Source organism: Musa acuminata, chromosome BXJ2-1 (assembly GCF_036884655.1).
Source record: "Musa acuminata AAA Group cultivar baxijiao chromosome BXJ2-1, Cavendish_Baxijiao_AAA, whole genome shotgun sequence".
Lineage (NCBI taxonomy): Eukaryota > Viridiplantae > Streptophyta > Magnoliopsida > Zingiberales > Musaceae > Musa > Musa acuminata.
Window position 1 is genome coordinate 35,715,579 of NC_088338.1, and position 21,922 is coordinate 35,737,500.

General features: G+C 33.2%; 1 protein-coding gene across 1 annotated transcript in view; it reads left to right on the forward strand.

Moving 5' to 3' along the window:
* The first annotated feature begins 14,348 nt into the window (after positions 1–14,348).
* LOC103974373 (uncharacterized) overlaps positions 14,349–21,922 on the forward strand; it is a 7,938-nt gene continuing 364 nt past the window's right edge. The window contains exons 1-4 of the mRNA XM_009389186.3: positions 14,349–14,493; positions 14,575–14,670; positions 15,578–15,681; positions 15,777–15,913. Coding sequence (XP_009387461.2) covers positions 14,434–14,493; positions 14,575–14,670; positions 15,578–15,681; positions 15,777–15,913 — 397 coding nt within the window. The 5' untranslated portion in view covers positions 14,349–14,433. The remainder of the gene's footprint in view (positions 14,494–14,574; positions 14,671–15,577; positions 15,682–15,776; positions 15,914–21,922) is intronic.

The following is a 21,922-nucleotide window of genomic DNA, read 5'->3' on the forward strand; positions in this document are numbered from 1 at the left end:
CGAGGATGTGATACTTTTGGCTTCAATTTTGAAGCCATTGGGGCCTATAAAAACCTCACCCTTTCTTGCATGAAAGGGCACAAAAGTATTTAACATATTCTTAAATCTCTAGGGTGTTAAGTGTTATAAAAGTGAGAAAGAGTTCTCCCCTCCCTCTCTTAGCTTTGTAAACATCCAAAAAAGAGGAGTGAGGCTTGTAAGGGTTATCTCCTAAACCCGACAAAAAGAGAAAGAGCTGTAAAAGATGGTTGGTCTTCGTCTATTGAAGGAAAGCCTTTAATGGACACCGGTGACCTCGACGGAGGAGGAATCTGAAGTGGATGTAGGTCACATCAACCAAACCACTCTAAATTCAGGTTTGCTTTTCCCTTTATACAATTTATATTACTGCAAATCTCTTTAAGCCTCTCTTTAAATTTTTACGAAAGCTCTTAAGTTTAACACCCTTCCGAAACAGTTTGAATCGAAACGAATATTTTACAAAATCAATGATTTTTCATTATACTAATTCACCCCCCCTCCCCCCTCTTAGTGCTGCTCTTGATCCTAACAAGTGGTATCAGAGCAAGGTTCACTCTTATTTGGTTTAAAACCCAAGAGAGATAGCATTTGCCGGCAACTAAGAGGGTCATTCAATTACATGTTCGCCCATGTTCAATGGGATGGATTACACATATTGGAAGACTAGAATGAGAATCTTCCTAATTTCAATGGATTTTGAATTATGGAATATTGTAGAAAATGGGTTTCAAAAGTTTTCTCTTCCAATGAACGATTAGAATGAATTGGAGAAGAAGACTTTCGCTTTAAATACTCGAAGTGACTCATGAAGGCACTAGTAGAGTGAAGGAGTCGAAAATTAATCTTTTAGTGCACACTTATGAGTTGTTTCGGATGAAACTAAGTGAGACCATTGGAGACATGATACCCGATTTATGGATGTCATCAATGGTCTAAAAGGACTTGGTAAAAGTTTCTTGGATTTTGAACTTATTAATAAAATTTTAAGATCAATTCCAAAGAGTTGGGACCCTAAAGTCATGACCATTCAAGAGGCCAAAGATTTAAATAACTTTCCTCTCGAAGAACTAATCGGGTCACTAATGACCTATGAGATGACTTGTAATGCTTATGAGGAGCTTGAGAATAACCTTCCAAAGAATAGGAAGTATATGACACTAAGAACTCAAGAAGACCACTTGAAAGAAAATTCAAGTGATAAGGACTTTGATGAAGACTTGACACTCTTGACAAAAATGTTCAAAAAATCTTAAAATGAAATAAATTTAAAAATAATACTAAAAATAAAATTGAATCCAAGAAAGAACAAATGATATGCTATGAATACAAGAAGCCAAGACACTTTAAGAGTGAATGTCCCCAAGCAAAGAGGAAGCAACCCAAGAAGAAGAATGCTCTTAAAGTAACTTGGGATGACTCAAGTGCATCCGAAGAAGAGGAGCCAACCAACACCGAGCAAGTTGCTCACTATGCACTAATGGCTATTGGAGATGAGGTGAGTAGTTCATTTGATGTAAATTTATCCTTTGATGAACTATTAAATGTTTTTCATGATTTATTTGATTAATGTAAATCAATTAGTAAAAAATATAAATTGTTGAAAAAATAGTATGATTCTCTTGTTAGTGATTTCAATAGATTAAAAGTTATGATAGTTTAGCTCCATGTACGAAATGTGATAAACTAAAAATACTTCAAAAGAAAAACTTATTACTTAAAGAAACCATAGAAAAGTTTGACGTTGGTAGCAAGTCCTTGAACATGATCATTGCCAATAAGGGCCACGTTCATAGAAAAGGCGGAATCGGATTTGTGAGTAGCTCTCACCAAAATCTAACCACCTTTATTAAAGGCCCCACTTTACATGTTTCACCCCGAAACAAATATAACTTTTGTTACAAATTTGAGCATATAACTTATCATTGTCCATTTAAGAAATATAGTCCATACAATTTGATTTGGGTTCCTAAAAGAACCTCAAATAACTCAATGCAACATGATAAGCTATGTAGATTGATTTTTGAGGCACCTAAGGTCAAATGGGTACCTAAAAGTTATCTTTTTTTAAAAAGAAAAATGTATCATCACAAGCTAGGAGCAAGAAATGGTACTTTGATAGTGAATGCTCAAGGCATATGACCAAAGATCTATCTTAATTTTCTAAGCTCACTAGCTTAGATGAAGGATATGTCACCTTCAAAGACAATAGCAAGGGTAAAATCATTGGCAAAGGAACCATAGGTAATAAATCCAACCTTATTATTGAAGATGTGTTATTGGTTGATGGCTTACAGTATAACCTTTTGAGTATTAGTCAATTATGTGATAAAGAATATATTTTTATATTTGAATCGAATGCTTGTATTATAAAAAAAACCACACAAAAACACATCTATGATTGTCCTAAAATAAAATAATGTATACACTATCAACATTGATGATCTTAGTAATGAAATATATTTTTTGATTTTAAATGATGATGCTTGGCTTTGGCATAGAAGATTAGGTCGTGCTAGCAAGAAACTAATCTCAAATCTCATCTAAAGAACTTATAAGAGGAATTCCTCACATTAAGTTTATTAAAGACAATGTATGTGATGTATGTCAACTAGGAAAATAAATAAAAAGTAGTTTCAAACCAAAGAACCAAATAAGCACCTCTAGACCATTGCAATTGATCCATATGGACTTATTCAGACCAATTGCTACATCAAGTCTAGGAGGTAGTAAATACGTCTTTGTTATTGTGGATTATTATAGTAGATACACATGGACTTACTTTTTGGCACACAAAAGTAATTGCTTTAGGTATTTCTCTAAGTTTTGTAAACTTGTTCAAAATGAAAAGGGTTTTATTATTTCATTAATTCAAAGTGATTACGGTGGTGAATTTCAAAACTGTGATTTCCAAGACTTTTGTAAATCTAATGGATATAACCATAATTTCTCTACTCCGAGAAATCCTCAACAAAATGGGGTAGTAGAAAGAAAAAATAGAAACTTATAAGAAATAGAAAGAATCATGTTAAATGAACATAGTCTACCTAAATATTTTTGGGCTGAAGCTGTAAATACGACATGCTATGTTATGAATAGGATTCTAGTAAAACCACTACTTTCCTAAACTTCTTATGATTTGTAGAACAACAAAAAACCTAACATTTCATACTTTAAAGTTTTCGGGTGGAAATATTTTATTTTGAATGAAAAAGATACCTTAGGAAAGTTTGATGCAAAATCTGATGAAGGAATTTTTCTTGGTTATTCTTCTATTTCTAAGGCTTTTTGTATATTTAACAAAAGAACTTTGGTTATAGAAGAATCTATTTATGTGGTTTTTAATGAAGTTTCCAAAGTTAAGAAAAATGATTTTGATGATAATCTTAATTTTGATGCTTTGAATTTAAATGAATCCCTTTATCCATCTAACAACTTGGATGCATCGTCTTCCGAAACATCCTTACCTAAGGAATGGAAGTATATAAATGCTCGTCCTAATGAGCTAATCATAGGAGACACATCTAAAGGGGTTCAAACTCATTTTTCCCTTAAGAATTTTTGTACAAACACCGCTTTTCTCTCTCAAATTAAACCTAAATGCATTGACGAGACCTTGAAAGATGATTCATGGCTTATTGCAATGCAAGAAGAGTTGAATCAATTTAAGAGAAATGAGGTGTGGAAGCTTGTTCCGAGGCCAAATGATCATTTAGTTATTAGTTCTAAATGGGTCTTTAGAAACAAGCAAGATGAATTTAGTATCGTGGTTAGAAATAAGACTAGATTAGTGACCAAGGATTTCAACCAAGAAGAAGGTATCGATTATGAAAAAACCTTCACTCCTTTGGCACGATTAGAAGCCATAAGGATGCTCCTTGCCTATGCTAGTAGTAATAATTTTAAGTTATTTCAAATAAATGTTAAAAGTACTTTTCTTAAGACTTTATTTCTAAAGAAGTTTATGTTGAACAACCTCCCGGATTTGAGAATGATAAGTTCCCCAATCATGTGTATAAATTGACTAAAGTTCTCTATGGTTTAAAACAAGCCTTAAGGGCTTGGTACGAGAGACTTAGCTCTTTTCTTATTTAAAATAATTTCTCTAAAGGCAAGATCGATACTACATTGTTTATCAAAAAATTTGAAAATAATTTTCTTATTGTTCAAATTTATGTTGATGACATTATTTTTGGCTCTACAAATGAATCATTATGTGAATCGTTTGCCAAAAGCATGAGTCTGGAGTTTGAAATGAGCCTAATGGGGGAACTAACTTTCTTTTTAGGTTTATAAATCAAACAACTTAAGGATGGTATTTTTATCAGTCAAATAAAATATACATTAGACATACTAAAATGATTTAATATGGATAGTTCAAAAGCTATCAACACTACTATGAGTACCTCTACTAAGTTAGACAATGACGAAAGTGGATAAAGCTTTGATCAAAAAACTTATAGGGGTATGATAGGTAGTTTACTTTACCTCACTGCAACTAGACTAGATATTATATTTAGTATAGGACTTTGTGCTAGATTTCAATCTAACCCCAAGCAATCTCATTTAAAAGCTGTCAAAAGGATTTTTAGATACCTAAAAGGAACTCCTAAATTAGGATTATGGTATCCAAAATCAAAAAACCTTGAATTGCTTGGTTATGCCGATGCTGATTTTACTGGATGCTGAATAGATAGAAAGAGCATATTCGGAATGTGTCAATTTTTAGGACACGCACTTATCTATTGGTCCTCTAAGAAATAAAACTCGATTGCACTATCCACAACCGAAGTCGAATACATTGCGGTTGTCTTCAATACGTTTATGAACACACCTTTAATCTAAGCATCTTTCCGAGATCGGTTTTAATCATACAATACATTTTCAAAACCGACGTTTTTACTACTGCACTAATTCACCCCCCTCTCTCCCCTCCCTCTTAGTGTCGACTCTTTTCCTAACAATTATAAAGTGATAAATGTCAAAATATAATAAGCAAAATGACTGCGTATCAAGTCACACATGCCATCACTTACATGATTGGCTTGTTGGGCACTTATGACTAGCAGTCTAGTATACGATCTCTGGGATATTAGATGGATGAGAGACTATAGGTACACAATAACTAAAGATAGAAAAGTTCAACGGATTGGATTTCCCTATATTGTTTGGGGATTGCGGTGTAATGGCCTAGTGTGTTCGTTGTCGATAAGTCGAGCGAATTATTATGGAGATAATAATTCACTGAGCCAGAAGGAGTTCTGACAAGTATGACTCACGGTCAGCTCAATATTGAGCATAGAGGGCCCCACACATATAGTAGGCATTACGATAAATATAGGTTCGAATATGAGATATCCACCGGAGCCCCTAACTTATTGGATGTCCAATAAGCCACTGAATTATTGGATCATATTAATGAGATCCAATAAAAGCTAATAAGAAATTAGTGGATAGAGATCCACTAATCTAAGAAGCTCGAGTAGTTGGATGGAGATCCAATACCCAATAGGGCAGGATCCATTAGGGTTAAATTGATAGGGAGGGAATCAGTGGTTTATAGGCTAGAGTCTTTTTGGTTTACCTCTCCTATTCTCCTTCTCTTCTCCTCCTCAGAGCAGGCTTGAAGTTTTGAGGAGCATCATCACAGCTCTACTATATGGATCACTACTAGAGAGGAGGGTACTTGACCTCCTTCACCCTCTCTTAGAGATCTATAGGGATTCAGGGATATATGATCTCCCTAGGTAATACAATCTATCTTATACGTAGTTTTAAGTTTCACGAATTTTTACGCACCAATCTTCGTATGATGATAAACATATATAGAAAAATTTTGGGTTTTTGTTTTATATTCTTCCGCTGCACATATGATGTCGCCCCGAAGATTTCTCAACAAATATGAGTAAACCAAATGGCTCTAGGCTATACCCCTTTTAACTACCATCTCCTATTCTCCTCTCCCTCTCTCCTCCTCAGCCAGCAGCTCTTGTTTAGAGTATATGGACAGCAAGAAGGGTCGGCTCCTTCTTGATCCCGTGGTGTGCATGAAGATGAGGTTTATGCAGTAATTTGAGAAGCATTTTTGTAGCCTCTACTATGTGGACCACTGCTAGAGAGGAGGATAGTTGACCTCCTTCATCCTTTCTCTCATAGATCTATAGGATTTTAGAGATATACGATCTCTCTTAGTAACACATATCCCTTAACACGTGTAGTTTTTCGATTTTACGAGTTTTTACGCACCAATCTTTGCACAATAATGAAACCTTCATTTTCTATATGAAATTTTGAAATTTTATTTTATGTTCTTCTAACTATGCATGTGATATTGCCCCAGATTTTTCATTGTATAATCATCGATTTTATAATATGATGTCATCACTATTTTTACGATGATTTTTATTAACTATATAGTGTTTTGATAATGATAATAAAAATACAATTAATCACCCGAATGACTAGTACCAAAAGCAAATAGAAGCCTACGAATGTGATATTATAATTATATGCCAGCAATTATATCATAACACAAATAACATCGTGTCATGTATAGTATTTTCTTTGACGGATACATTGTTATCACTGTAGACACTACTTTAAATCACTATAAACCATGCAAATTACTATTAAAATTAACGTAATCGAACTATACTATTACAAATAATAATTATACAAATTACATACTATTTTAACCAAAGGAATCTACTAATTATATACCATGACACTAGTGCTAACCAACATTTTGCACTCATGGTTATAAATCAAATTAAAAATAAACTAATTTGGACTAATTTAAAAATAAACAAATATACGATTATAGTATCCCGATGGGAAGAGGAGAACAAATAGTTAATAAACTATTTTAATGACCATCATCAGTGATAATACAATAAAGGTGATACATTATTTTAAAGACCACAAGCTCTAAGACCCATTTCAAAAATATTTATGTTTAGTTGAGTATTCAACAAATAAAAGACAGGTTTTATGAGAATTTCATGATATTTTTTTATTAATTTATAGTGTTTTACAATTGGTGAGAGAATTATAAAGACTATGAGAGATAAAGTTTTATAGGAGTTTCTAGTCGTCGACACTAGAGGAGACGAAAAATACTATAGGGATTATGGGAGTTTAGAGGTTTGAGAGAGAAATATCAAGAAAAAGCACATAAAACCTTTAGGGTTTAGGTCACCCACCACTAAAGAGAAAAATTCTAAGCAAAAGACAAAAAATCTAACAAAAACAAATAGCCTATGAGGTGTCAAAGCCACTCCGACGAGAGAGGAGAAATACTTATCAGGTTTCCTCTCCTGAGAGAAGGTAAGATGGGAATGAGTTCCATCAAAATTGTAGTAAAAAGATAAGGGCATGCGAGGGGGTTTCGTTGACAATTAAGGTATTGTTGTGATGACAACGAAGGTCCATGAGGAAGCTAGAAAGGCAAGAGGTGCTTTTGGAGGTTCCATCGAATGCTTTATAGGTTTAAGGGTTAAGAGGTGCAAGGGGGTGATTGAGGTGTGCTGATCGTTACATTAAGAGAGGTCTAAAAGGAAGCATAGAGGAAAAAGAGTTGGAAGCACTTGAGAGAGGTAACTGGATTCAATCGTAAAGGAGAGAAGATCAAGCGTCAATTAATCTAATGTCAATCGATGAGATCAGATCGATCCATAGGGTGCCTTCAATTGATCCAACACGATATCAAGAAAAGAGTTTGACACTGTTCTCAAGGGTAGTTTTGGTATCATAAGTATTAGGGATGATTAGTTGGAAAAAAGAAAAACGGAAGCATTTGGAAAATACTCAAAAAAGGAAATTTTCTAGAAAAAATACTATTGCTATTATTATTATTATTATTATTATTATTATTATTATTATTAATGAACTTCTAAAAAATTTAACTTTGGCTTTTTCTCGTAGAGCATCTCTACTTTGAAAAATATTCAAATAGTACTTCGACTTTTTAAAATGATAATGTTAACCTTGAAAAACCACTAGGATTCACATAGGATTAAATCAGATAAAATATTAGCCTGACTTGAACCTGTGCTTTTACCATTTACTATACATCTCTATTACACATTTACCAATCGATACTTTACGATTTTTTTATTTTTGGTAGCTTCCTATTCCATCGTCATTGTCATAATATACTCCACAATCTCTAAGTATCATTGAGTTTATATATTATTATGTTTAGGATCGAGTTTCGTTACTTACAAACATCAAGTTCTATCACGAGCAACATCGACTCCTTTGAGCTTCTATTCCATTAAGGAGGTTCTAGGGTTTGAACATTTCCTACTTCTAGGGTTTCAAAACTACAACAATAGTTAACATTATTTGTAATAGAGCTTCGAGGGTCTTTTAAGGTATGTCTTAATTTTTATAAAAATATTTATTAAAAATTTTAACTTTTGGTTTATTATGTATCCATGGTTCTAGGGTTGAATTAATGTTTACTACTATTCTAAAAACTTATTGTTTTACTACCAAGATTTTGAGCATTCTTTATAAAAATAAAATCTTTGTCCAGAATAGTGTATTATTTTCACTTTGTTTATTTCATTTCTATAAAATTATAATTTATCCATGTAATTTTTTTTCACATTTAAGCTTCTGAGGTCCACAATATAGGTAAAAAAATTGATTCAGGGAAAAATTTTCCTAATAGTTGATGCACTATTTTTCGAGGAAAATTAAAAACTAATGCATCGCATATATGCACTGTTCAAAATGATCTTAAATTTTTTTAAAAACTTTAAATATGAAATTATGGACATATGTTTCTTGTTTTCTATTTAGAGATTTTTTTTTAGTATTTTATGAAATTTTGAGCATCTAAATAGTGTGTCATTTTTTTATTTTATCATTTTTTCTATTTCTAACAATTATAATGCATTAATATAATATTTTTGCATTTTAATTTCTAAATAGATCCTCGATATATGTAAAAATTTTGATTTAGAAAAAATATTTCCTAACAGGTGATGCATTATTTTTTGAGGAAAAATTAAATATAGTGCATCACATAGATGCACTATTCATAATGATCTGAAATTTTTAGAAAAGCTTTGAATAGGACACTTATGGACATCTACCACTAGTTTTCTCTTTTAGAGATTTTTTTATATTTTATAGATTTTTTAGCATTTAAACAGTGTATTATTTTTTATTTTCACCTTGTTTTTTTTCTATTTCTAATAAATTATAATGCATCCATGTAATATTTTTTCATATTTGAGCTTCTAAGTAGGTCAAAAATGTATATAGAAAATGTGGTCTAAAAAAATTTTCTAATAGGTGATGTATTGTTTTGATGAAAAATAAAAAAACAGTGCATCACATATATGTGTTGTCTAAAATGATTTAAAATCTTTAGGAAAGCATTAAATAGAACGCTTATGAACATACGTCACTGGTTTTTCATTTTAAAATTTCAAATATTTTCATAGATTTTTTAGCTTTTGAATAATGTGTTATTTTTAATTTTTCTAATTATTTTTTATTTCTAACAAATTATAATGCATCCATATAATATTTTTTCAGCTTCTAAATAGGTCAACAATATATATGTAAAAAATTTGGTATAAAAAAATTCCTAGTATGTGAAGCATTTTTTTGAGAAAATATAAAAAATAGTGTATCACATAGATCCATTATTCAAAATGATCTAAAAATTTTAGAAAAGCTTTGAATAAGACACTTTTGGACATATGTCATTAGTTTTATTTTAGAGAATTTTTTGATATTTTTGTAAAATTTTGAGCATCTGAACAATGTGTTATTTTTTTATTTTCTCCTTATTTTTTCTATTTCTAATGCATCCATGTAATTTTTTTTACATTTGAGCTTTTAAATAAGTCAACAATATATATATATATATATATATATATATATATATATATTTTGGTACAGAAAAAATTTTCTAATAGGTGAAGCACTATTTTAGAGGAAAAATTAAAAATAGTGCATTGCATAGATACATTGTTCAAAATGATCTAAAATTTTTAGAAAATCTTTGAGTAGGATACTTGTGGACAAATGTTCTTTTGGATTTTTGAGCATCTAAACAGTGTGTCCTTTTTTTATTTTCTCATTTTGTCTAGTTAGATAATTTTTTATTAAATTAATAACTCTAGTCTCTTATGGATTTAAACAAGAAATAATTATGTCATCAAATACTTATTATACGCATAGAATGTCCAATGTTGATTTAAGCATAGGCATGTTTTTGTTTATATAAATTTTTCTTTAATTATCATTGATAGTTTTTAAATTTCATCATTGTAGTTTCATTTGTTGGTAACTCAAGGATCGAGTCATTTTAATGATGAAAAGTGGTTGAAAAGTCATTATAGTTAAATAGTTTCATGACGAAACTTTATAGATCATTTTCTGTCACTTATGGAACCTATTAAACATAGTCAAGTAATATTGCTCTCATTATCACCAAGACAATATCACTTAGATATTATAAGGAGTATTATATTTAGGTATTTAGTAGATATTATTGATGTTATCATTGATGTTCCTATATCTTATATATTAATATTGGTAATTATAGAGTGATAGTCGATAAGAATCTAATGAATAGAATGGAACTATCTTTTATCTTTTCTATGTTTGATGTATCTCTTACGCATAATCTACTAAATACTAGAGAAGTCACTAATATGAAAGCATCTTGATCCTAAGGATATCTTACACATAATTAATTTTTTATTTGAATGACTAACCATGCAGGTTTGAAAATATCGATGATAAATTTGCATCCAAGTGATGCTAAAGAATTAGTGATAAACTTTTGTTGGATGTATGTGTTATATACTTTTGTTTGTTGAAAGGTTGTCTACTATATTATAGGTAACTTATGTATAGGTATATAGTACCCTACTTTTCATATAATATGATTTGATGTTAACATATATTTGATATTTGATAAGGGTAGTTTTGTAGGAACGTCTTATGCTTTAAGTTGTCAAATGAAATAGAATATCCAAGATTAGAGAAATGATTCATTCCCATTCGAAAATAATCAATAGAATGATATTAATAATATCATTTGATAAAGAAAGTACCTTATTCTGGAATCAAATTTAGATTTTTTATTATAATTTCTTTTGGAAAACTATCCTAATGATCATTTTTCATTATTTATAGATCATTAAAGAGTTATATTCTTAGAGATATTGAGGCATATGAGGCATAATTATATTCTTACGAGGCACGAGATATTGAGGAATTAAATGTTGAGGTATGTGTTAGGATCAAGAGTGGTACTAATAGGGGGTGAATTAGTACAGCGAAAAAAATTATCGATTTTATAAATTTTTTATTCATTGAAAATCAATCTTTGAAGGTACTTTGACTTTAAAGTAAATGAACTAACAGTTAACTTAGAAAGTAATGATAATAATGAAAAGCAGAATGGAAATGAGTACACCGAAATTTATAGTGGTTCAATCATTGTGATTTACATCCACTTTTAATTCCTCCTCCGTCGAGATCATCGGAGACCACTAATGGTCTTCCTTCAATAGATAAAGACCAACTACCTTTTTACAGTACTTTCTCCTTTTCATGGGTTTAGGAGATAACCCTTACAAGCCTCACACATCTCTTGAATGATCACAACACTTATAAAGAGAGGAGGAGGACTCTTTTTACTTTTATAATACTTTCACCTCAAGACTTCAATATTTTATTCAATCTTTGATTGCATTTTGTTACCCTTTCGATGTACTGGCAGTACCACTGTCATTATTAGATTGTACTACTATATGCAAACTAACATTGGGCGGTACCATCGCTCAATTTGGGCGGTACCATCGCACGCTCATAGATCGAGCTCTAACGGTACTATCGCTTGACAGCATTAATTGCCAATGGTACCACCGCTCAATCTAGGTGGTACCACCACCCAAAGCACCAAGAAGACTGAGTCTCAAGTGGTGCCACCATCGGCCGTGACTTCAGGTGCTAAATGAGCTGTTCAACCAGCCCAATTCAACCCTGTTAAGGGCCCAATTGGCCTCTAATTGAGTTAGTGGGATTACCTCACAATCCTAACTTAACTTAAGGTCTAACTATGATAATTGAAGACATTAACAAAGCAATCTTGGTCCAATATGTCAATTGTTCTTCCGACAAGCTTCTGGCGATCTCATAGCGAACTTCTGACGATCTCTCGGTAATGTTCTAGTAGACTCCTGGCAAGCTCCTAGACTTTATGATGATTTTCTTGGCGAGTTCCGACGAGCTTATTTGGCAAGCTCTTGGACTTCTTGGTTAATTCCGATAGAATTTTCGATGAACGTTCGGACTTCCGATGAACGTTCGAACTTTCGATGAACTCTCAAACTCTCAAACTCTCCGAAAGAACACTTCATAGACAATGCAAATTACAAACAGATTTTACAAGCTCTGAACAGTGGCACAACAAAGGGTAAAATGGTCCATTATAGACCGAAAAGCTCTCACACGTGTCCACATGACACAACCTTTATTTAGAAGCCTAAAGAGGCCACCAACCCAACTAAAATGGGACTATTATGCCTTCGGCCGCCCCTCTACATGTTGTACAAGGCATGAACATGCCAAAAGACACGGACATACATAAGCATTACATCAAACACCCTGTTTCGAAGTTTGTCCGTGACAATTGGGTGGTACCATCGCTCAGTCAGGGCAGTACGACCACCTGACAACGCTCGGAGACTAAGCTATAATGATACCATCGCTTGACAGTATTAACTACCAATGGTGCCATCGCCCAGTCTGGACGGTACCACCACCCAGAGCACCAAGGAGACTATGATAATTTAAGACATTAACTAAGTAATCTTGGTCCGGTATGTCAATTATTCTTCCGACGAGCTTTCGACGATCTCATAGTGAACTTTTAACGATCTCTCGGCAATGTTCCAACGGACTCCCAACAAGCTCCTAGACTTTATAATGATTTTCTTGGCAAGTTACAATGAGCTTCTTTGGCAAGCTCTTGGACTTTTTGGTTAATTCCGATAGAACTTTCGATGAACGTTCAGACTTCCGATGAACTTTCGAACTCCCAATAAAATCTCGATCCTGACTCTGGAGCTACATTTGCTTTATGTCTTATCGCTATCGTAGTTAATTCTATACACTTTTCTCAATATATAGATTAAATTAAATAATTTACTAATTGATTTCATCATCAAAATCTAAGATTCAATGGTTAAGGTAATAATTGACCAGGCACGATCTACTGAATGACCATGTACTATTGAGTTACGTTTCTTTTATAAGTCATACCAATTATAATTTTTTTAAGATAATTAAATAATAAATTTATTTTTTATTCAGTAGTAAGCAACTCAAACCTTTGATATATGTATGGATGATATCGGAGTAAAACAACTAAGAGCCACATGAATCTCAAACAATTTGAATGCAAAGACTAAAAAACATCTTGAGACACTTAGAAGGTCCATGTCATTAGTGCGGGAGCTGATGCAGTTCATAAAATAGTGCCCAAACAACTTAGAAGACATTTGCATCAGTGATTCAAATATATTGTCCGTAAACCTATCTCAGTAAAACAAGAGTGATATGAATGAGAGTTTTTGTAAAAATAAGATTTATAAAGATAAAAGTTGAGAAAAAATTAGAGAAGAATAATGAGACAGACCTAGAAGGATTTATGTATCTTCTACTACTAAAAGCCCAAGTGAAGACCAAATCTCGAAGAAGTAAATTGATTATGGGTAGGAGATGACTCCCATAATCAAAGTAAATCTTTAATAGTTTTTATATGAGAAATAAATGTTGTTGAAGTAGGGCATTTGAGTTTGTTATTTTTTATTTGCAATAGTAAAATTGATAATAATACATTAAATTTTTTTATTTACAGTCAAATATCATGCACTTATGTATATTTTTTACCTTTGAACTTCTATTTATATCCCCAACATATGATAAAAATTTGATCCTAAAAAAATATTTCTAATAAGTGATATATTATTTTTGATCAAAATCTAAAAATAATACATAAAATAGCAGGATTTTAAAGAAAATTTAAAATTTATTAGAGGATATATTTGAATCAGATCTACATGGACATATTTCAGTATTTTTCTATTTTAAATTTATTTAATTTTTTGAATTATTGAGTTCCTACATAGAAACGAAAGAAAAAATAAAATACAAACTGTTCTCTATGCAACTGACACGTAGATAAAAGACGTCGTGAATAATGAAAATACCTAAATATTCCCTTAGTATCCGACGGCTTGGAGTTTCCTGATGTCGCGCGTTTTTAACCGCACACTAACCCATACGCTCATCTGACAAAATGGTGGGTGGAAATATCAGTACCCCTTTAAAACCCTAGGGGAACTCCGCTCAGCCCCCGGGAGGCACAGAGAAGCAATGGGGTGGAAGGCGGCTGAGAAGATAATCAAGCATTGGAAGATCCTCAGAGGCGACAATGTGATCTAAAAACCGTTTTTTCCGCTCAAATCGGTGTCTCTTTTGATGAAATATATGAATTTTGAGGGTGATCTTTTGCAGGTAATGATCACAAGAGGGAAGGATAAGGGCGAGACGGGCATTATCAAGCGCGTCATACGATCCCAGAATCGGGTCATCGTCGAAGGGAAGAATCTGGTCCGTTCTCTTTAATGCACAGTGATTAATTTGCTGAATTGGTTCTTGGATTTTCTTTGTTTGAGATTGACTTTTCTATGTTGGTGTCTAGCTTAGGATATGGCATCGGCACTGATTTCCTTAAAAATCTTTCGGATTTGGTACTGTAGCTGAAGATGATCAAACTTGATGTTTTTTGGAGGTTTTTCTTTTTTATTTTTTTGTTTATTCTGGTAGAACTTTGATGCAGTGTTGGGGTAAAAATTTGACTTTTTTTTTTATCGTGTTAAGCCTTCGTTTGTTTGATTACCAAAATATCTAATTTTTTATCTACTTCTGTACTTTCCAGAGAGTTCATTGAATGTTGGAGTTATGCTATCAAAGAACTTTCGCAATTATGTCCAATCATGCGCACAAACCTCATCAATTTATGGTGATTATATAAAGTGCATATTTGGTGTCTGCCTATTTGTTCTGTTTGTAAGTTTGTTGCAAGATTTATTTAATACAGTTGTCTTACTCTATTCAGTTGAAGAGTTCTTTATTGCAACCTCAATATCTTGTAATTCCCACTATTTTTGAAATAGGTGCTTTTGCCTTTGTGAATTTTCTACCAGCCTTGCCTTTTCTCTGATGATGTTTTTTTTTTAACTTTTTGAAACTTTCCTGACACTATCAAAAAATTTTATCAATAAAGACCAAACCTTTGAAGGTTAACCAATCCTTTTTTTTTTTGCATAACTTATGGTTCTGGAAGTGTTTTATAGGTGATTCATATAATTTTCTGTTTTTCATTGTTCTGATTATAGTTCCTCAGGTTTATTGTTCTCTTATTAAATTTAAACTAGGATGACTCAAGTTTGATCTTCAATACAAGTTCAATCAGTTCTCTTTCATGATCGAAGTTAGCATATGTTATTCTTTTCAGGTGAAGAAGCACATCAAGCAAGGGCAAGGACATGAAGGTGGAATCTTTTCCATTGAATCTCCCCTTCATGTTTCAAATGTCCAAGTTCTTGATCCAGCTACTGGGTATGATTTCTCCAAAATTTTCTCTCATCAACTTGTTTTAGTTTTTGAATCCTCAAATTTGGTTGTCATGTGCAAGTAAAATATGCCTCATGCAGGAAACCATGTAAAATTGGGTACAAATATCTGGAAGATGGATCTAAGGTAAGAGTCTCTAGAGGATTAGCAGCATCTGGAACCGTAATTCCTCGCCCAGAGATACTAAAAGAAAGGAGAAAACCAAGACCAAACATTGGTATGTTTAGCTGTTTGACTTCATTGCTGATTTGCTGGCTTCATTCCAACTAAAGTTTAGTCATCTATTATATTAATATCTTGTTACATCTAGCCATGTGAAAAATGTAATTTGGTGTCTCTTTTGTACATTGGTGTCTTTTTGTCCTCAAGTTAGTTTCCACTTCCAGCCTGCTCATGATGTGTTCTGATCATTATTATTATTGTTGAGTTACACAATCAAACTTTCAGATCTTAGAACCAGGAAACTGATATAAAGTTGTTGATTCCAAGTTGTTGTATTATAGTGGTAAACCAATCAAGGTCTAAGTACTGCCCGTCCCGATCGGTATGGGTTGGTATTTACCAGTTCTGCAGGCAACTGGGACATGGTCCAGATGATTCTGCTTGGTTCAATCTGGTATGGGCTAACTGCTTGGTAAGATAAATGGACTGGTTTCAAATGGTACCATGTGATAACCTCATCGCATGGCACCCATATCTTCTTTTAGAATAATGACCACTCATTGTTGCCCTGTCTCTTTTTCTCTCTTTTTTCCTTCTCCTTCCTGCATTGCCATTGCCATCTCCTTGTCACACAGCCATTGCCTCTTCCTCCCCACTGCATGGCTTCCTTGGGCCTGTTGCTCCACTCCCTCCTCCTCTTCCATCCCATATTCTTCCTCCCCTCGTCCCTCGCGTCTTCCTTCTCCTCCAACCAAACTTGTTCTGGTCAGTCATGAGGGCTTACCAATACACGATTCACCCAATCATATTGGTACATACCCGTATGTCCATGAGCAAAAATGACAGGAGACCGAGATTTGAAACTTAGAAACCAGGATCCTTAGTTTTAGCCTAAAGTATTTGTTGTCAATTCATCCAAAAGCCTTTCTTGCTTTGTTCTCAATCTTTTCTTTAAGTGCCTCTCATATTGATTGAGAGTCTTTTTCTCGTACCTTATGTAAAATTTTTTAAGACACTCGCCTTTGAAAGTTAATGCAAGATCAAAGCAAATGAAACAATTGCTTCCTCTATTTTGAAGTTGTTTGGTTGAGAGATAACAATTTGATAGCTCCATAGTGTTTTTTTGAGGTAAATTGCTCTAGATCAAAAAAGGATATAAGTAGGGTCAATTGATGCAACCTGACCCTTGCAAGCAAAGAAGTGATGCCCATGACTTGGAACTCTGTATATTTAAATTGCAAAGGAGCAACCATACCTTGGCATCCTGCCCATCCTTTTACCAAACAAGTCAGATGAAGATAACATATTAGTGACTTGAATTTCTAGTATTCAAGATGCTCAACTGTATCTTTTTGGAAAAAAAAATGTTGGGTAGCATTAAGTTGTGAGAATTTAGACAACTCATGGTATAAAGATTGCCTTGTTCCCAAGCCCAAAAGTCTAGCCTGTTAGTTAACCACACATATTGTGAGTTTCCTCTAGAGATATACAAGATTTCGGGATATTACACGGATAGATAAGAAGCAAATAATAAGCTATAGACCTTTATCAAAGTATAGATAACATATAAGTCAATTAAGAAAACACATACCACAAAATATAAAATAATCTCAAAGTATAATACGGTCTTGAAGTTTGAAACTTGTAAAATATTGACTAGTCAACTATTTAAAGCTCTATACTTATTGAATTGATTTCATGAAAATCTTGAAACGTTGAAGTTTTGAAACCATCAACATGCAACTAAAGAAGCATGCTTTTAAATTTTCATTGTATTTCGATGTTATCCACCTCTAAGAAATATAGAGTATTTGAAACTAGTGTTTTCAAAAGGTGCTTGGGCGATGGCCCAGGTGCTCGGGCAAAGCGAGGTGAGACCCAAGCGCCTTGCAAAACCTTATGGTATACTGTTAACAATATATTAACAGTATACTGTTAATTGTATACTAGTAGCAATATTTTTTTATTTATTAGATTAATAATATATTATTTTGATTTTAATATTGCTAATTTTTATTTATTTGAAATTATTGTTATTGTTTTGAATTTTGAGATTTTTTGTTAATGTGATATTGTGATTTTGTAATTTTTTTAATTTAATATTATATTTTTATTTAAATATAATTATATTATATATTTTTTATATTTTAGTGGCTCGCTTCGCTCAGGCGAGTGCCTAATGCCTCGGGTGTTTTTGGACCTTGGCGTCTTTTGGCGCCTAGCGCTTTTTAAATCACTCCTCCAAATTATAGTCGTTACTCGACTACAAAAAAAAAATAAAGAACACTTTTTTAACATAACAAATCATTAACCCTAATTTCAATTTATAATCAAAGACATGTTTGTAACTTTCCCTTGCCATGATCCATACACAATATGACTATATTATCGGAGGACTCAAAATTATCTTTGAATAGTTGGCCCTCCATGATAGCCTTGGTTGTAGCAGTACTTTTTGGCAGGAGGGTTTGTAACATTCCTTAGCGCTTGCAATAGATTTGATCGGGTCCTAAGACTATGCCTATATTGAATAAACAGGATTTGGGTAACATGCTGTAAGAAAATTGATTTCGTCAATATTATAACTTACAAAGATTGATTATTCATATTATAAATGATTATCGATTTAAATATACCTGCATTATGAATGCCTTGGTCCACATAGTCTTCGGCCTTACGTTCGATGATCTGTAAATACTAATTAACTTTCAATTTATCATGCAATGCTTTCTTTACCTCATGGTTGTAAGCAAAATATGTCTCAGGTTAAGCATCCATGGACACTTCTTTATGTAGACCTTATGGTTTTAAGCAACATATAGTGGTTTTTACTGTTATGATTTCATTTACAGACTCCCAAAATCTAGATGATAGAAATGTCTTCTCTACCTTTTTTTCTACCAGATGATTTTAAATAGTGAGAATCTGATCATTCCAGTGATGTGACCATTACCTTTAGATTGTGTTTCTTTTGCTGAATGGACTTTAGGGCAATAAAGTTTATTGCAAATCGAGTGACGTTGGGTCGAAGTATCTCTCCATTTGTATACTTTTGGTATTAATGAGTGCACCCAATGATGGTTGTGGATAACCTTTGTTACAGATTGTGCCCTTGCCAAACACATTCTAGCCGATGCTAACTCCCTAATATCTTTCATCATTAGGTCAATGCAGTGAGCATTGACCATTTCTCCAACATGCAGGCCACGGGGAGGAGGTGTTATTACTGAATGTTGATATTGTTTCATTTGGTTTAATTGATCCAAATAGCTTGTAATTGACTCGTAATCAACTCAACCAAGGCTCAATCCAATCTGATTTAAATCAGGTAGGCCAGGTGTCTAGGCCCAACATCTAGGCTTAGATGTTGACGGGGTGGGGAGTGCTCTATCCGTCCCCATCCCATATCTGTTTTGATAATAGAAAATACCCCAATCCTCGTTTATTTGCCCCAGTGGGGTGAGGCTTCGTAGGTATCCATACCCGTGGGCATAATTGACACCTTCAACCAACTTCCACTAATAAATTTCTTTTCAACAGGTGAAAACTAATCACCCTTTTACAACATTCCCTTTTATACTTAATCCTTTTTAGAAAAATCTCACATCCTACTATTTCTACTATTTAGAACGATAAATTAACTCAACAAGGTGATTAGAGGAGACTTAAACAAGGTTCAAAGAGAGAGTTCAACACTTTGCAAACTCAAGGATGGACCACCAGTCAAGTTCAAATAAATTATTTATAGCCCCAAAAGCCTCAAAAGTGGAGCTAAAATAGTTAAATTTTTGTGATTTCGGCATATTGGTGGAACTACCACCAACTATTGTTGCCATAGGTGGGGTACCATTGCCCCAATAGTTGACAAAGTGCCGACAACGCTTGTCGATTGTACCATCACCCCTGGCATGTGTTTGGTCTTGTAAAGGCCCAAGTTCGATCCAATTTAAAGCTGAATGACTGTCATAAGTTGACACAATAAGCATAATAAGCAGGCTCTTTCTAGCCCAATAATAGTCCAATTTGGCTCGAAATGACTTCGACCAAGACGTTGACACAACAACTGCTCTTACGATACATTGTCAAATCTTTTGGCACATCATCCAAACTTTTATCCCATCATCAGATCTTCTAATATATCGCCCTATTCTTGAGCGTAATATCCAATTTTTGACATGTCAACCAATCCTCCGGTATAATATCTAATTTTTGGCACATTGACTATCCTCCAGTACAATATTCGATTTTCGACCCATTGACCAATCTTTTGGCTCAATGTTTGATCTTTTGGCAGTCCGGATCCATAGTCGAAATATTTCTATCAAGTATCTCAACAATGCATTAGTTCCTAAAATTCAAATTGATTTTTTTATAAATATCCAGGATTCAACAATTTATATCTGCAGTCTTCACTGTGACTATTGTTGCCTTGTGTGTTTGAGTTGAAGAAAACTAATCTCAATGCAAATTTTGGAGGCTGTCGCCTATATACTGCTGTTGTTGTCCATGATTTGTTGTTCATCTGCTGAGCTATAAAACACATCAGGGTGCACGATATAACTGAACATGGCTCATCAACAACGGATAGAAATACGACTATGTCGGACACTAAAGGTGTTCTACCACACTTGCGTCATCCATGATGGTCCTCACCTTGCCATATCACCTTGATGAATAGTATGTCTCAATGACTTTCCTTCAATACAAACAGAAATGTGCATCATGGAAGTAATGCTAAGCTTGTTCATATTGTGTATAATTATAGCATCATCGTTACAACAGTAGCAACATAGTATATATGGGTTATTGAGTTATACAGAGTTCAGATGAGAGATATCAAAGAGAAGTAACATAAACTAAAGATGATATCCATGGAGCTATGAATATATATTACACATATGACTTGTACACTGATGAAATCAACATATGAGGCACATAATATTATCATGATCATATGATAGATACCAAGAGATCTATAATGTTTAGCTAGAGATAAGTTTTGGTCAGAACAATAAGTGTGAAGTCAATTCTTATCCTTGACTGCAAGAGATCTATTGACTGCAAAAAGCGTTGTGAGGTCAATTCTTATCCTCAAATTCTAGTATATCCTTATTGGAGTATCATATTTAATAAGACTTAATGTGAAAAAAAAGATCTGTAATCTTTACTGAAATTGGTGACACTTGTCCTGATGGGTGGTACACATCACAAGATGGTGATTTTGGGAGATGGACTTTTATGAGCATTGTAAGATTCTTTGTTTCCTGCAGTATTCCATGAATACAGAGCTTATTTCCAATATGTTGCTTCTTCTCTGGTAACTGAATTGCATATTTTCTAAATCTGTTATGCTGCGAAGTTAAACTAAACTTTCACGGTTGTCATGCTGCAAGGTTTGACTAACTCTAGAATTTGTTGAAACAAAGGTTGTTTGAGACTCCAAGTACTCTAGCATGAAGATCTAACTGATCTCATTTTTATTGATATATTTCCTAAACGTGCTCTTTTTTAGTTGAACACATATTTTAAAGTAGATGATAAATCAGCAGAATTCAAGCACAAGGGAGTTTGCTACACAAGAGGGCAAGGTTAGATGATACACAATGAAGAGAGGGGACTGAGGGGAAAGGCCAGGATGACAAACAATCATGAATGGTATTAGTCACTAGGTCATAATCTGTCCAGAAAATTTCAAAACGGAACTCGTAAAGGGAAAGAAAATTGAACACATATATTAAAGTTGTTTCTTGCAGGTGTATTTGTCCAGAAAATTGAACACACTTTTTGCATGCTAGCCATTGATCTGCTTGGTTATCTTTTTTTGTAGGGCTAGTTATTTTTAATTAGTTGAAGTTATCTGTTTTTACAATATTCAGGGTTTCAAAGCCATAAGATATTCCAATTTTATATTATATTCTGATGCTCCTGAATTGAGATTGCCTCTTGATGTGTTCTATCTTCTCTTGAATTTAATATCTATATATTTTTAGTTAATTTTATAACTGTTGTCCTGGTTCAACCTCTATCTGCAGTTTGCTTCTATTTCTTTTTTTTTTTTGTTAGT